The 16,067-nt window shown below is 43.3% G+C and overlaps 2 protein-coding genes across 2 annotated transcripts; one reads left to right on the top strand and one right to left on the bottom strand.

The window, feature by feature from the left end:
* Positions 1-1,726: 1,726 nt before the first annotated feature.
* LOC308361094 (fizzy-related protein homolog) lies at positions 1,727-11,056 on the bottom strand. Its single transcript, XM_080833342.1, has 14 exons — positions 10,918-11,056; positions 10,148-10,228; positions 9,855-9,983; positions 9,689-9,752; positions 9,388-9,518; positions 8,521-8,603; positions 6,934-7,117; positions 6,726-6,791; positions 6,497-6,599; positions 6,172-6,356; positions 3,352-3,585; positions 2,557-2,661; positions 2,355-2,447; positions 1,727-2,030 (listed from the first exon to the last, which is right to left on the bottom strand). Exons 2-14 carry the CDS (start codon positions 10,214-10,216, stop codon positions 1,989-1,991), a joined length of 1,488 nt encoding a protein of 495 aa, XP_080689468.1. The 5' UTR covers positions 10,217-10,228; positions 10,918-11,056; the 3' UTR covers positions 1,727-1,988.
* Positions 11,057-13,242: 2,186 nt separating this feature from the next.
* On the top strand, positions 13,243-15,780 carry dohh (deoxyhypusine hydroxylase/monooxygenase). The gene is made up of 5 exons (XM_080831839.1): positions 13,243-13,356; positions 13,943-14,233; positions 14,380-14,456; positions 14,561-14,804; positions 15,085-15,780. Exons 2-5 carry the CDS (start codon positions 13,960-13,962, stop codon positions 15,399-15,401), a joined length of 912 nt encoding a protein of 303 aa, XP_080687965.1. The 5' UTR covers positions 13,243-13,356; positions 13,943-13,959; the 3' UTR covers positions 15,402-15,780.
* Positions 15,781-16,067: the final 287 nt, after the last annotated feature.

Genomic DNA, 16,067 nt, shown 5'->3' with positions numbered 1-16,067 from the left:
AAAAAGCAAGAGTTGAAACACTCTCAGATCATGGGTCATTTTAATAGGTTTTGGCCATGATTTGCTTACATGTTTCAGCCATGGTCAACCTTAACCTGATCTAAATTGTTTCTTTTTTTGATTTGCACTGCTCTGTTGCACTTTTATGACTAGTTATTTAGAAAGGCAAAGTCTTGACTGTGGCTGTTCAGGACCAACTTGTCTCCTGTTTGTCATTAAGGGGCGACCCGTAACAATGCCCTGACAATGTAAATCTGTGTAAATACATTTATTTTTGTGTTGAGGAAAGCAGTAGCGCTCTCCTCGTAGGTACTATGTGTAACATTTACTTTTATAATTACGGTTACTTACCTGTGAATCTACTTTGTTACAAGTGAGTGAAATCACTGCCTAGTACCAGTTTTCACATAGCCAAAAAATGTGTATCATTGTAATAATACATGTGAAGTTGGACATGTATTATATTTGTTGACTGTTTTCCCTTTCCTCTGATTGCCATGGTCTACTGTGCAATACATTTGAAAGAACCTCTCTGTGAACGATCAACAAGACATGCCAAACTGTCTGGAGTTCAGTTTGCATTTAAGATGGGCAAGAATGCTCCTTGTACAGCACTGTAAATTCATTTTTAATGAATTTAAATTTTACTGTGAAAATGGTCTTTTCTTTACCTTAACTAAATGTATCCATCTTTATTCTCCCATTGACAGCACCAAAACTGATATTTTACACAATGTTGAATAATTCCAATATTTTTAAGTTAGATACAGTATTTACACACGTCCAACCTTAACCAGTGTTTGAGTGCATATGCATAAACCTTTGGAATGTGCCAGGTCGTCTTTTCACTCCCGCATCAAACCATTACTTTGAATTCCAGTATGCCCTCTTCCTCTAGCTCCTGATCGATTGTAATGTACTGTGATCTCATGTAAATACAGATACTCTAATGGTAAGCAGGTGGAATAAAGTTAAGCTAAACAGAGGTGGTGTTTGTCCATTCATTGTAAGTGAAAGGTTTTGTTAACTGGATATGTCTCACTAGTTCGCCCATTGGAATGCTTGATTAAGAGTGTTGATGATATGCATGTTATGGTAGCTAGCCATGGTCCCGGGATGCCTATAGCTTACATCGTGAGTATGTGACGTCTGCTGACACTCCCTATGGAAAAAGGGTAATGTGAGCTACGAGTAAAATGGATGAGAATAGGGAGGAGGTGGGATGCTTATCTACACCGGAGCGTGTGGCATACTGGCCAAGTAAGGTGGGTTTAAATCTCCTAGAATGCGGACATGGGGTGAGGGACAGCTGTCAGTCTTGTGGAGTCCAGGCTTGAACAGCTGATTTTCACCATTTTACATGGGCGCTTAAATTATGTTTTGGCACAGACACATTGACCATATTGATCAAACTAGCTTTGAAACTGATTCCTCTTTGAGATCACAAACATTCACAAGTTGTCATGGACAGCTACGACAAATTACAAATGCATTAGGGATATAAACTCATTTTCATTTTCAGTACCTGTTTTTGCCTGTATACTGACAAAATTCAAATTCCTGTTCCATCCCAAGTCATCCCAAAAGGACTGTCACTGTTTACATAACCTATTTTCAAGAGTTCAACCCAGAAACGATGACACTTTTGACAAGCGACCTTTAAATTGCAATGATTCAGGACACTTACATTTCTCGATAGTTATACAGTATGGTACATTGAGGATATTTAACAACTTAAAAAACACAAAATGTTATAAAATGTGCATTAATTGCAAAAAAAAAAAAGAAAACAGAAATAAACATAACAAATCAAGTAAGCTTTTGAAAATAATCCTGGAGGTATACAAGGCAGTCCTGATGCAAGTCTTTAAAATTCTGTAAACGGCAACCGACAGGAGGAGTCCCCTTTCTTCACACATTTGCTTCCACCATCCACCTTTAAAAGAGGCCATTTCCCCAACATGATTTAGTCTTCAACTCTACTGGTGTCATCGCACTCTGGTGAAGAGATTCAAGACGGACACCGACTCCTGTACAAAGAACATATGATCTTAACAACTCAAATGATAGCTGAGAGATGCAGCATGCAATCACTATTACACTGTAAGTACACCCCCAGCTCTGAGCCTAACTTCACCCACTGCATAACTTTGAAAGGGTGGGCAAGGCGCTGAGAGGGTGCGGGGGCTGAGAGGGTGCGGAGGCCGAGGGCTGCCCATTTCAAGACGTAGAGAGGTACCAAACGGTGGACTCTACGTCAGCATGGACTCAGTATAATTTTAAAAAGTAGATAGCGTGTTGAACCATTTTCAACCAATAAAATGCAGATTTTGTATGAGGTAAGAGAGGTCTACCTTTGTCGAGCGTGTTTTACTGAAGACATTCCAGAAGCGCAATGTCTCATCTCCGGCTCCTGTGACGATGGCCTCTCCATCTGGTGACATGGCCTACGCACACGCACACACACACAGAGAGAGTCGTTCCTTATCAATCACTGGCTAATGAAAACTCAAGCAGGATGGGCAACTAGGACAGGGTGAGAGGTTCTGCTCTTACCAGGTAGAGGACTCGGTATGAGTGTCCGGTGAGTTTGGCCACCTGAGTGAGGGCTGGGTATTTCCATACCAGTATCTGGTTTTGCGAGTATCCGTGTGTGCTTACCTAACGGACAGACAATTAACAAACAATCAACCAACACTTGCCTATACCTCTAAAGAGGACCGCACAAGGAAATGCAAACTGTTCAAGCAAGCCCCCCCTCCCCCCTCAGTCAAGTGTCTGCAATGAACTATAAGTTTCAGAAATGGCTAATTAATTACAATTTCAGACCTGAGAAGCAACACTAGTAAGTGTTCATACCTGAGAATACATACACTAGTAAGTGTTCATACCTGAGAAGCAACACTAGTAAGTGTTCATACCTGAGAATACATACACTAGTAAGTGTTCATAACTGAGAAGCAACACTAGTAAGTGTTCATACCTGAGAATACATACACTAGTAAGTGTTCATACCTGAGAAGCAACACCAGTAAGTGTTCATACCTGAGAAGCAACACTAGTTAGTGTTCATACCTGAGAATACATACACTAGTAAGTGTTCATACCTGAGAAGCAACACTAGTTAGTGTTCATACCTGAGAATACATACACTAGTAAGTGTTCATACCTGAGAAGCAACACTAGTTAGTGTTCATACCTGAGAATACATACACTAGTAAGTGAAACCCACTGGCTCAGCACATGCTAGTAACTTGATATCTCATTTAAAATATTCAGGTTTCACACCTCTGGACATTGGTCAAGCTACTTTTGCACGCCTCCTCCACACCACACTTGGCCTCTACGTACCAGCTCATTGGCATGCTTGGACCAGGCCAGGTTGCAGACCTGTGAGCCTGTGTCGATGGACTGCAGGGGCTGCCCCGTCAGTGTGTTCCAGAAGCGGATGCTGCGGTCAGCAGTGCCCCCGCCCGATGCAAGCAGCCCGTGCTGGTGGGGCGACCAGGCGATGGCCTTCACTGCCGCCAGGTGCTCCGTGTACTGCTGCACGGGCACCACACTGGAGTGGTTCCACACCAGCAGCTGAGGACCACGAGGACAGATCAACATTTGCAATCAAACTCTCAAACTTCTAGTTAGAATGGCATAGCTGCATGTTGTTCTTCTTTGCCATTATTATCATATTTATAATGACATTAATTAATTAATTATACAGTAGGTAGTATATGTAAGGGATAATGTATAGAACGCAGGTCATTTTGTCGGGAAAATCAAGGAACCTGTGCATCCTTGATTTTGAAGATTTTTGAATTTATAGTTTTCGAGATATTTGTATTTTACCGTTTCCCGTAGGGACTAATGGGTTATCGTTTCCCGTAGCACCGAAATGACGTCACAAATGACGTCACAAACAGTATTAAAACTATCCTGCCTTCACTCAAAGTTCAGAATAGCGTTGGATACGTTATGAGGTCCGCAGTCAAATTCTTCTTGGTGAACAGATACAGACTTTTGCTCAGGTAATCTTAAGACAGTGATTGATTTTATCTATTCGTTTATATAAGCTTCTTTATATTAAGTTTCAAAGTAATGTCTAGAGTTGTACAGTCATCTAACAGACAGGGAATAGTAATCCATCAAAATATTCATATTGTTTATTAGTATAGCGTATTTTTACAGTACATTTCTGCACTTATTTGACTTTCAACTTGGCAAACTTATTTCATAAGCATGGTTGAAATGTAACTGTGATTACAGCACTTATTCATGGCATATGCAAAACGCATGAATTTTAGCAACGTGAATTATGTCATAGTCATAGAACAGTCGTCGTCATAGATGTTACCCCAGCTGATGCGTATGGGCCTGGCATTTAACCAACTCTCATTACCATGTTAAGTAGTATATTGTAGTTTGATGTATTTGTATAAGAGTTAGCTTTCTATTCAACGTTGCCGGTTAGCCTAGACCAGTGACCATGTGTTCATGGCATGCATCTATTGACGCAATGAGAGAGGTTTTCCGATGTATTAGTGTCCCGATGTATCTGTTATAATTCGTGTGTACTTTGTTTTCTCATTATTGCAATACTATAAACCTCAGTCTGCATTTACCCTGGCTGGGAGAGGCTGTCATTCCGAAGATACTGTGTGTGATCGCCTTTGCTCTGTGTTCATTAAACCTGTCAGAGTGTATGAATAAACGGCTGGGTGCCAATCAAATCACAACGCAAGAGTGGAGTACTACAACGCTACAAATGGTAGATAATATTGATAAGCCTCGGAGGCTTTCAGATTGTTCATTGCTTTCCCATCTGTTGCTATGGAGTCCACGAAATACGCGCAAATAAACATGAAAAGGAAACATGCATCACAATAATACTTCAGTGTAACCTGTACCTATGTGGAGTGCAAATATGTCTTGCTATTACACTACCCAACAGCTACACCTACGTCTGCTAACATTACAGAATTCCTACGGGCACTGCACTTGTATTCATAATGACATTAATTAATGAATTATACAGTAGGTAGTATATGTAAGGGATAATGTATAGAACGCAGGTCATTGTCGGGAAAATAAGCCCCGAAAGGGCGAACAGCACCCCGACGCGAAGCGGAGGGGTGTTGCTTCACCGTGAAGGGGCTTATTTTTCCGACAATGACCGGCGTTCTATACATTATCCCGCTTATTATACGGCTAAAACAAAAAAATAACTTAACACTGTGTGTCTATTTACAATGTATTTGTTTTTGTTACTATAGTTCGCCAAAGACGTTGAACTTCAAAGACAGTTGAACATTCTTTAGAACACAGCTGCTCAACCGTCCGCTGAAACTCCCTTGATAAGTTACCGTACTACTTGCGGAGTGCTACGAAAGATGTGAATCAGAGGCAAAAAGGCCACTTTCCTTGACAGCGGTCATTATTGCATAGCAACGGTCAGTTATCGGAAAATAGTTGACCGCAGAACGTTGGAAAGCCCCATTCAAGTGAAAGGAGCATTCTACAGCATTAAGAAGAGCCGTGTAATAATTAAGCAATATAGCACGAGTGGGAGTGGGGTAGGTAAGGGATAATCCCATGGGTGGTGTTCGGCCGTAGCCACGGAGGCCGCCAGGCCGAGTGGCGTATATTGCTTAATTATTACACGGCTCTTCTTAATGCTGTAGAATGCTTTTATAAAACAATTCTACAGTCAACAAATTAGCATTTCAACACGAAGTTATTGATTCAAAATGGTTTATTTCGCCATTGTTTCTCCGCAAAAGATGGCATGGAACGTCTCTCGTCCAATCAGAAACAGCTAAATTACGCGCTAGAACCCAATTGTTTTATAATGTAGCGGAGCATACTGTAAACATTTATTTTAGCATAGCAGCATATGTACTATGACATCACAACAATCACACAAGCAGAGGGGAATGGAATCTACCCCTACTGTCACCATGGGAACAAACGTGAAATACAAACAGTGTTGGATACAAGTGGATGCCAGATCTCACTCGCTGCTCTAGAAGCCCCTGCCAAATGACTGCATGATTAAGACTCAAAGGTCCTCTAAAGGGCTTCATGAGCTGAATCAGGTGTAGTTGGAGAGGGCTGAGAGGGCTGGAAACTGAGTGGGCAGGCCAACAGAGCGATCGCAGAGACAGTGATGGCCACTACCTTGTTGTCGTTGCCCCCGGAGGCCAGCAGCTGGTGGTCGGTGCTCCACTTGAGGCCGCACACCTCCTGCCGGTGGCCCTGGAGCCGACGCTCCGACTGCTGGGGGGGCGTGCGCACATCCCGCTGCAGGATCATGCGGTCCCGGCTGCCCGAGGAGAGCTGGTCAGCATTCCACGCCAGAGCACCTGCGGGGGGGGGGGCAGAAACCCGTAAGAGAGGGCAATTGAGATTTGGGCTTGGAGAGAAGCATTTCTTAACCAAATAGCGATGAAGACGCCTCGAGGCTCGTGATGACTGGCCTGAATGTGCGTATTTATGACCTTACCCACTCGTGCCGTGTGGCCCTCCAGTGCAAACAGCTTCTTGCCTGCAGCGGCGTCCCATATTTGCACAAAGCCTTTATGTGTCCCCACTGCCACAAGATTGCCCTGTTGGAGAAATAAACAGGCTCAAGACCAATCACATGCGTGCCCCTAACACAGGCTTTACAGCAGAAGCAGAATATAGAGCTCACAGATCTAGGTGTGTGTGTGTGTGTGTGTGTGTGCACTCACTCGTTCCGACCAGCCGACGGACGTGACGGAGTCTCCCTCCACCGACAGGTCGCACAGACGTGTTACCTGTCGAAGACAAATCAATCACGATGCTCAGCCTGCTAAAACAAGACCAACCAAAGCATTGCACCTCCTTATAGATTGACACTGACACTGTGAGAAGTCATGGACATGACATTAGTATCTTTGTAAGCCATTTGGTAGCTACCTGGCTTGTGCATGCGCTCCATAGATACACGCAGGTCCCCAAGCCTACACTGAGTACATTCAGGGAGGACCAGTCCACTAGGTTGAGGTAGAAGTCATCTTGCAGTTCCGGTGCATCCAGCACCTTAAAGGGGATCTTAGAGATTTTGCGCGTGGGCTTTCGTGGCGACCGTAACAGCTTCTGACTGCAAAGGGAAGTCAGAAGAGACATACCATCAAAACAAAAACAACAGACGCACACAGGGTGCAGAAGCTATGCGATGGGTTCTGCGGGTAAAACAGGATGTGCTTCTTTAGATTCTTAGGGCCTGATTTACTAACAGGATTGCGCCCATTTCTGGCGTAAAATAGCGGTCGTAAACATAAAACGGTATTTACTAAGGGGGCGCATTTGAGTAGAGTCGTATATTAACGCTTTGAGGGTGTGTACCTGCAAACAGGTGGGATGGTTTGGAAACGTGGGTGGTAACATAGGCGTGAGGTGCTATTTAATGGGAGGAGTGCGCCTAATGATGAACTGCGTGGTATTTACTAAACTGCCCGGCGAGCGCACATCTCTGATTTGCAGGCTAATTCTCCGCCTCATAAAAGCACGTCTTAACCAGTAAGCGCATTTCCACTGAGTCTGAAAACGTTGATATGGCAGCAGCAAGGCAAAGACATAGACAGAGACAGCGAACAGAAATATTTTTTTCGTATAATTCATATATTCATATATGAAATTAAACTTTCCGAACGTAATTGGAGAAATTGATCGCACCCACATACAAACAGTCCCACCTTCAATCCACGAACACGTTTACCAAAACAGAAAGCACACATATTCAATGAATGTCCAGGTCATATGTGATGCCAACATGACCATTACTTACGTGGTAGTGGTCTGTCCATGACAGTTTTATCTTCCGGAATAGTGCCATCTATCCAGGATTTGAGCAACGGTGATTTTGGAGAGGCCTGCAGGCTACTTGGTAAATGTATTTGTTTCAGTGGGGATATATTGTAGTGAACCCATGTCCCCATTCCTCGAATCTCCATGGTGGCAGTAACTTGCTGGCAAGTTCTCCAGTCTTTTAACGGTGCGCTAAATAATGATTGCCCAGCGCGTATCTGGCTTGATAAATATCACGGAAGATGCGGGGAATCACCGTGCGTTAATGTGCGCCTGGCAAAGGCGCAGATTAAGATGCGTTCGCAAATCAATCTTAGTAAATCAGGCTCTTTAAATGGTGGAGTAAGCACAGTTTGCCCAGCGCAGATCTGGCTTGATAAATACCACAGAAAATGCGCAAAAACACCGTGCGTTAATATGCGAACGCAGATTAAGCAGCGCTCGCATATTAGTAAATCAGGCCCTTAGTATGAGCCCCTGTTCATATCAGCACCGTGGGTGAAACAGATGTGTTTTGTTTTAGACTCTTATTATGAGCCCCTGTTCATAACAGCACCGTGGGTGAAACAGATGTGTTTTGTTTTAGACTCTTATTATGAGCCCCTGTTCATATCAGCACCGTGGGTAAAACAGATGTGTTTTGTTTTAGACTCTTAGTATGAGCCCCTGTTCATATATGTTGAGAAATCAGCTCACCTCTTGCTGCTGACGGGCGACAGGGAGTATGGGGACAGAGTGTTGTTGTCATCGGGCGAGGAGCGCTTGGCACTGAGAGAGTACTGTATGTTTACATAGGAGGACAAAAAGAAAAACGTTAATAGTTCATTGCCTAACTGTTTGGCACAGCACACCTTGTGATATTAAATCTGAATTAAAGGCACCCAGTGCAACTTTATATAAACATTCAATGAAAAATAAACATTCAATTTCTAGTCTTTTTTACACGTAGTAAGTTTCAATAACTCCACACCATTACATATCGACATTCAAGGAGCAAAGATGAGGCATCGTTGTGTGGTGAGAACTGATAGAAAATCGTAAACAACAACAATCACCGGTGGGGAGAGGCCATTTTTCCATTGACTGGAATCCTGCTTTATTTATTGCGGCACAAATAAATAAAGAAAATGGTGGCGATTGTTGTTGTTATCGATTTTCTATCAGTTCTCACCACACAACGACGTCTCATCTTTGCTCCTTGAATGTCGATATGTAATGGTATGGAGTTATTGAAACTTACTACGTGTAAAAAAGACTAGAAATTGAATGTTTATTTTTAAGCCTCGAAAGTTGCACTGGGTACCTTTAAAATACCATTTTTCACATAATCTTTTAGACCTGTCTCTGCCAATTGGTTATAGTATGGCATATACACATTTATGCTGGATGGCAGTGGTATTATTCTAACACATTCTTACATATTCTGGTGCATTTCTTAGAGAGCTAAGAAATGCACCAGATAGTTTATTCCTTGTATGTTTCTTTGCATGACCATTAATAATTAAACAGAAGAAGCTTGACAGAGGCCTGTAGTAGCTGAGAGGGAATGACTGGCACACTCACGTTAAAGAGTCTCCTTCTCTCTGGGGTGGAAGGTCGCAGACGTTGGTCCTCACTCTGCGGGTCCTGGACCTTCTCGATGCCCGCCCCCAGCAGCTCGTTCTTCAGCAGGGCCGAGTAGGCCAGGCCGTCCGCTGCAGAGCACCGCGAGGAGAGACACAGAGTGACAGGAAAATATGAGATACACGCGAGAGGCAAAAAGGGTTCCCAGAGCAAAACAGTGTTGTATCCATCTTTCTCCCAAATGCCGTCTGTGTGGAGAGTTACAGATGCAGACTGATGATGTCTGATAAGTCAGGCCTACCTTTACTGGTGTCTGTGGTGGCATCCTTTGTTTTTCTGTTCTGGCTAGGTGACCGGTCATTCTCCTGTAAACAGAACTGACAAACTGACTTGTCTACACGCAAGAGAGAGAAAAGATGACAGTTTAGCATAGCTGTAGAAAACAGCATCCTGGCAACAATGCTTACGTTAATTCTGTGGAAGTTGATGCTCCAGTTGGCTCCAGCACGGGACGGGATGAATCTATCTCCATGTTTGCTAGGGGACGAGAGCGGAGAGCTTGTGGGCGTCAGGTTGCGGATCGCCTCTGTTGCTTTCTGTTTGTGGAGGATTAAAGGGTACCTAGTGAAATCTTGAACTTTTCCATTGTGGCTTTAAAAACGTGACTTGACATACCAATATCGAGTTTGCAATCATAAATGCCAAAGCAGCACAAAACTAATTTAAAGAAAATGTTTGAATGGTATGGCTTAACACTCACAATGGGACTGCAGTTTACATTCTGTATGTTGATCTGCCGCAACAGCCTGCGCTCATAGTCCTGGTCCATTGAAGAGAGAGACTAAAGAAATGAGGGAAGTTTAATCAGAAATCTGACATACACTCAACAGCCTCTGAAAACCATCACTGTAAATATGAATGTCTATGAGGAAGATTCATGGGCATGTGTTTGTATCCAATCATTAGGATGGTCAATTGATGACCTTCAGTAGTCATGTGTCAAGTCAAGTCAGCCTGAGGCTGGTAGAATATTTGTATAAGTTGGAAAGAGCAAACATTAAGGCAAAACATGTAACAACAAGATGGAAGACTATGGCTAACAGCAGTGAGACACTTTGATTAAGTCACATTAGCCCATCAACATACAAATGCTTCACATCGGGCAAATGGAGCTTCCTTATCCAAATCCGAAGTAGTTAAACACACAGCTACATTAGCCTGTAGAATCCCTTACAACCAATTTGACCACCTTTGTGGGCTGAGGGTAGTCAAAAACTCTTGAGAATACAGGTTAAGCCCACAGCACAGTTATCGATGGACCCTAGCAGAATGCATTACAACAAAACAGAACCATAGGGTGACTGAACGTACAATATGCATCCGATTAATATAACAACAACACCAGTACTTTATAGCACTTATGATATCTAGTTAATCGCTACCTTGACATAATAGATACATTAGCTCTTATGCTAGCTGGTCAGCTGAAGGGCTAGCTAGATGAATACAAAAATAACAACGCCGTCATACCTCTTGCCCTTGATAAAGAACTGCCTGTTAATGTAGCTGGTATTAAAACGTAGAACGCCGTGGTGATATTACCGATTAATTAATTAAAGGCCTGATTAGCTGACTAAAATATGTCCTGCGAAGATGTTTTGGGTGAAAGTGCAAAGCATTCTGGGTATGCATTGGAATGCTTACGTCACAAGATTCGAATCAAAACAAACCCGCCACCTTCGTATCGATAAGTTGTCGAAACTGCAACAAAAAACAAGTATGGAGCCCCCTAAGGGTCATGGTGGGATTTTTTTTATGGTGAGTGAGAATTAATTTTTTGAGTTAGTTTTGCATTCCCAAGCAACAGCCTACATTTTGCATTACACAATCCTTTTGTAATCCCACTACTCTTGGTGTATTATTAAACACTGACAAGTAACACCACGACATGGATCAGTTCATAGAATTTTACTTTGAACTAAACATTAATATGCAGATATAGTTTTACTGCTTAATGATAAGCATGCCTATAAGTCAGTGAAAGTAAAATTAAACGAATATTAGAACGGCAGGGCTCACTATAAGAAAGCATTACAGTGATCTGTATGATGCAGGGAGGAAGGGGACACAAATGTTTTACAAGGGAATGCAAAATAGGGAACGCAAAAGTAGCTCAAAAATAAACAAATGATCTGGAGTTTTTATCTTATGCGCAAAAAATAATTGTCTTATGTGCACAAGTGGTTATCTCGTGGAAACACACATCTCTGCGCATAATTTCGATTATAGAAATTGACCGAAATTTTGTAGTTTTTAGTGTTACCATTCGAACACTTCCTGGATCAATTTAAAACCAATCAATTTAATTAATTTAATTCAAATAAAATCAATTAAAAACGTCTGTGAGGAGAATCCCATTCATTTCGCCACGCCATAGCAACATTACCACCTGGGGGGCGACTCGATTACTTTCCCTCGCAATAGTTTAAAACAATTAAGAAATATGACATGCAGAAAACCCCTAACTGTACGCACTTCAACTGTGGAACACCGTGTGAAAAAGTAGGCTATTAGAAAGGTGGGCTCAGGGGACATTATACAATTATTTTCTTCATTAACTTATATTATCTTCAATGTTTTACGCCCCTTGGGTTGTGTGGTTGATCATTGTTTGTTATTGTGTGGTCTATTTATTCGTTTGTATTCAATTCAATTCAATTTTATTTGTATAGCGCCATAACAACACAATTGCCTCTCGGCGCTTAACAGAGCCCAGAGCCTGAACCCCCTTAGTGCATGCACAACGGCAACAGGGGCAAGGAAAAACTCCCTGTTCGGCAGGAAGAAACCTTAAGCAGAACCACGGCACATAAGGGGGGACCCATCTGCTTGAGGTCGGCCGGGTGGAGACAGGAAGGTGGGACGGGGGGAAGGGGGGAAGGGGAAGGGTAGTGTGGCAGAAGGGGAAAGGAAGCAAAAGGGGCAATACACAGCCAGCATTTGGTCACTGGACATATGTGTACATACATCTGGTGGTAAATACATGATACAGACAAGGCCAGATTACTGTGGCAATAGGGTTACTGTTACAGGGGTAGGGGATGTAGGGACAGAGAAACAATTCGGTGGAGGCAATAATGTCTATTGTACATAAATGCTAGTATAGGGTATTGGGTAGAGTAGGTGTACGGCAATGCAGTGGCGGTGGGTGCGGTTGGCCGAGGGTTTCTCTAGGTAGACCAGGTAGAGAGACTACGTGCAGAGTGGTGGGGGTGGGGAGGGAAAGTTCCACTTCCATCAGCGATTGGAACACGCCTGGCTCCGGGGAGGCAGTGGACCTTGCAGGGGCCGCTTGTTGAAGGGGGGGGTGTGGACATCTCGGACCATGGAGCTGCCGATGACCAGAGTGGGGGTCGTCACATCCAGCGGGAGAAGTCGTCAAGGGGATGATGACTGAGTTGAGGGCCCAGGATGGGGAGCAGGGCGGCGTGGGCGATGCTGGTGTTTGTTGTGATGTTAAGCCCTTTGAGTTGTATGCATTATTTGTATGAAAAGTGCTACTTAAATGACTTATGTATGTTACTTACTTAACACTGAATTTATGGGACCTGCAATGGGCCACAATGCTGACCTGTTGAATGTATCCCAATAATCTATTCAATTAACACTTTGATGAATTTCGTCAGTTATCATGTTCATTGTAACTGTATCGACTGTAAACAACAATAAGGAACACAATTCCGCATATGTGCACATTTGTAGAGTAGTTTTTCATGCAGAGTAGCCTACTTTAATGTGGCCATCACTAAGACCTTTCTACTCCTCATCAGTAGGGGGCAATATGGAGAGAAGGTACTCTGATCATTGCTGGAATCCAAAACGTTATGACATAGGTGTGGGACTCTTGTTCTTTTCCTGGCTGTTTCTCATGTGGAGTGATGGCACTAGGTTTTTAGGCTGTATAATTTAGTAAGTAACATTGATTTCACATAATGTCAATCTCCTAGAAAGACATACACTTTTGTATTTAGTTTATGATTATTGTTATTTGATCGGTAGTTGTTGTACCGGCCGATATACCTGAATATCTTCTAAAGCTAGTTAGCATAGCAAGGGTTTTGTAACTGCGTGATGTTTAATGACCAGCTGTTATAAAATAATGCCACTGAATGTATGCATTTTTCTACGGCTGGTTGTGTTTTTCAGGACATAACTGTTTCGTCATCCCCATATTTTACTACCAGTCAAGTTTACTTACGTAACTTGACGATAATGAAGTTGGGCAGAGAGTAAAATAAAACTCTTAAGCTTGTTATCGAAACAGAGCTAGCAGTGGCCTTTAATTATTTGGTTGTATGGATCTCGTATTGTAGATTTCAGTGAATGTTAGGATGTACTTCATTCACGGGAAATATGTGGTTGAGCACACCATGTGGGTTATTTTATGATTTATTAGCGTTACGCGTAAAACAACATGTTTTTCTCTACAGCTGAATTAACTTGTAATCCCCCCACTGGCTTTCCCGTTAATTTCCATGTCCTTTAACCATTGAAGGCATTACAATCACCGCAATGTTCGATGGAAAGGATGTGACTGCAGTTGGCCAAATACTGTTCAACTCAAAACACGACCTGACCACACGATTTCGGGCGCTGTTCACGTTGCGCAACGTGGGTGGACCTGAGGCCATCGAATGGATAAGTCGAACCTTCGAGGATGAATCTGCCTTGCTGAAACATGAACTAGCATACTGCTTGGGTCAGATGCAAGATGAACGAGCCATTCCTGTTCTGGAGACTGTTCTAAAAGATACCAGCCAAGAGCCCATGGTCAGACACGAAGCTGGTAGGCAGGCAATGACCGTCGCATACACACACCTCTCTTTAGCTGCCTGTATGCATAGCACAATAATGATTAGCCAGTCATACTCTCTAGCTATTGGCTAAATGTAATATAATGCTCATCTTTTCTGAATCTCGTCCTTGTTTTAGGTGAGGCTTTGGGGGCTATTGGAAATCTAAAGGTGTTGGATTTACTCAAGCAGTACTCAGAAGATCCTGTTATAGAGGTATACAATCACCTTTAAAAAAAACACAAGACACACTTAATATTGTAGTTCATTTTGTCTCCAAATTCCTGGATATTTCAGTTGACATTTCCATTGTTGTGCAGGTGGCAGAGACATGTCAGTTGGCCGTCAGGCTTCTGGAGTGGCAGCAGGGTGGCGGGTGTAAGGAAGGGGCCGATGGGAACCCATACAGCTCAGTGGACCCGGCGCCGCCTGCTCCTAGGAAGAGTGTGCCCGAGCTTAGGGTGCAGCTCTTGGATGAGAGCCTGTCGCTGTTTGAGAGATACAGGGCCATGTTTGCCCTGCGTAACCTGGGTACTGAGGAGGCTGTGTTAGCTCTTGGCGATGGTAAAGAGCAGGAAAGAAAAAATCTGTGTGTGTGTGTGTGTGTGTGTGTGTGTGTGACTGTGTGTGTGACTGTGAGAGAAATGTCATTAATCCATTCACATACGCCACAAGTCTGTACAATGCAGCCATACCAATATAGCTTATCTTGTCGGTGTCTGAAAGTAAAAGCAATATGCCAGTGTGTGTAATTCTTATTCCAATAAGGTCCAAATAGGAGTTCAGAGGGTTTACGTTTTGAGCACTGGATGCTAACATTACTCCCTTCCCTTCCACTGGTCAGGTCTCCAGTGTAGCAGTGCCTTATTCCGGCACGAGATCGGCTATGTCTTGGGTCAGATCCAGCATGAGGCCAGCATCCCCCAGCTTCAGGCAGCTCTGGAGAAGGAGGACGAGAGCGCCATGGTGCGACACGAGTGTGCCGAGGCCCTGGGCTCCATCGGCAAGGACGCCTGCCTGGAGATCCTGCAGCGTTACCGGGACGACCAGGAGCGCGTCGTCAAGGAGAGCTGCGTGGTGGCGCTGGACATGCTGGAATATCAAAACTCCTCGCAGTTCCAGTACGCAGACGGACTCTTGCGACTGCAGGGAGAGACGTGAGGGAGGCTGGCTGAGGTTTCCCCCCCACAGAAAGAGCTCCCTTCAACAGTACCCAACCATAAAGGGCACCAGTTTATGACATGCTGGTTGAGAGTGTGGTCATGGAAAAAATGTATGATGAGGATTGTGTAGTATTTCACTTACAGACTGTATTTTATTCTGTTGTGAAAGGGTTTTGGCTGGCTTATTTATAATTTTTTGTGGAAAAATAGGTGTCACAGAGAAGCCGAATCCATTTCTCAAAATCCTTCCTAATTACAATGATCGGTTCTAAAGTGTCCTGAGAAGATTAAATGCAACCATTCCAGGCCACAAACTGAATCATAACATCTCTGTTCCAAGCATAAAATTTGAATCATCATTAAATATGGTTGTGTGACGAGCAGTGTTTATGTTTGTGTGTGTCTGTGTGTTTGTATTTTGACCAGTGCATCCATAAAATTACTCAAGCAGTCAGTTCCTTTTGTCCTGAGGGTCAACAGAGGTGATGGACCACATGCTCGTATGGGGTGGAGGATCACAGCGGTTTACGCAAAGGACAATTAATCCGCACAGCAGTGTCTTTCTCCTTCATTAAGGTTTGGGATTCTGAGTGGAGTCTTATCTGAAAGGGTCTTGGGTCCTCATTACATGCTGATGTCAGACCTTTGTGAAAGGGGTCATGTT

The sequence above is a fragment of the Sprattus sprattus genome, assembly GCF_963457725.1.
Source record: "Sprattus sprattus genome assembly, chromosome: 2".
NCBI classification, from domain to species: Eukaryota; Metazoa; Chordata; class Actinopteri; order Clupeiformes; family Clupeidae; genus Sprattus; species Sprattus sprattus.
This window is presented reverse-complemented; position numbering and strand designations above follow the sequence as displayed.

What these genes read in the sequence shown, in the direction of transcription:
- LOC308361094 (XM_080833342.1), bottom strand. Translation starts at nt 10,216, where the DNA reads ATGGACCAGGACTATGAGCGCAGGCTGTTGCGGCAGATCAACATACAG. An exon ending in ATGTAAACTGCAGTCCCATT is followed by an intron (nt 9,984 to 10,147) that starts GTGAGTGTTAAG and finishes CTCCACAAACAG; the next exon opens with AAAGCAACAGAGGCGATCCG. An exon ending in CCGGGGGCAACGACAACAAG is followed by an intron (nt 3,586 to 6,171) that starts GTAGTGGCCATC and finishes CGTGGTCCTCAG; the next exon opens with CTGCTGGTGTGGAACCACTC.
- dohh (XM_080831839.1), top strand. Translation starts at nt 13,960, where the DNA reads ATGTTCGATGGAAAGGATGTGACTGCAGTTGGCCAAATACTGTTCAAC. An exon ending in CAGAAGATCCTGTTATAGAG is followed by an intron (nt 14,457 to 14,560) that starts GTATACAATCAC and finishes ATTGTTGTGCAG; the next exon opens with GTGGCAGAGACATGTCAGTT. An exon ending in TGTGTTAGCTCTTGGCGATG is followed by an intron (nt 14,805 to 15,084) that starts GTAAAGAGCAGG and finishes TCCACTGGTCAG; the next exon opens with GTCTCCAGTGTAGCAGTGCC.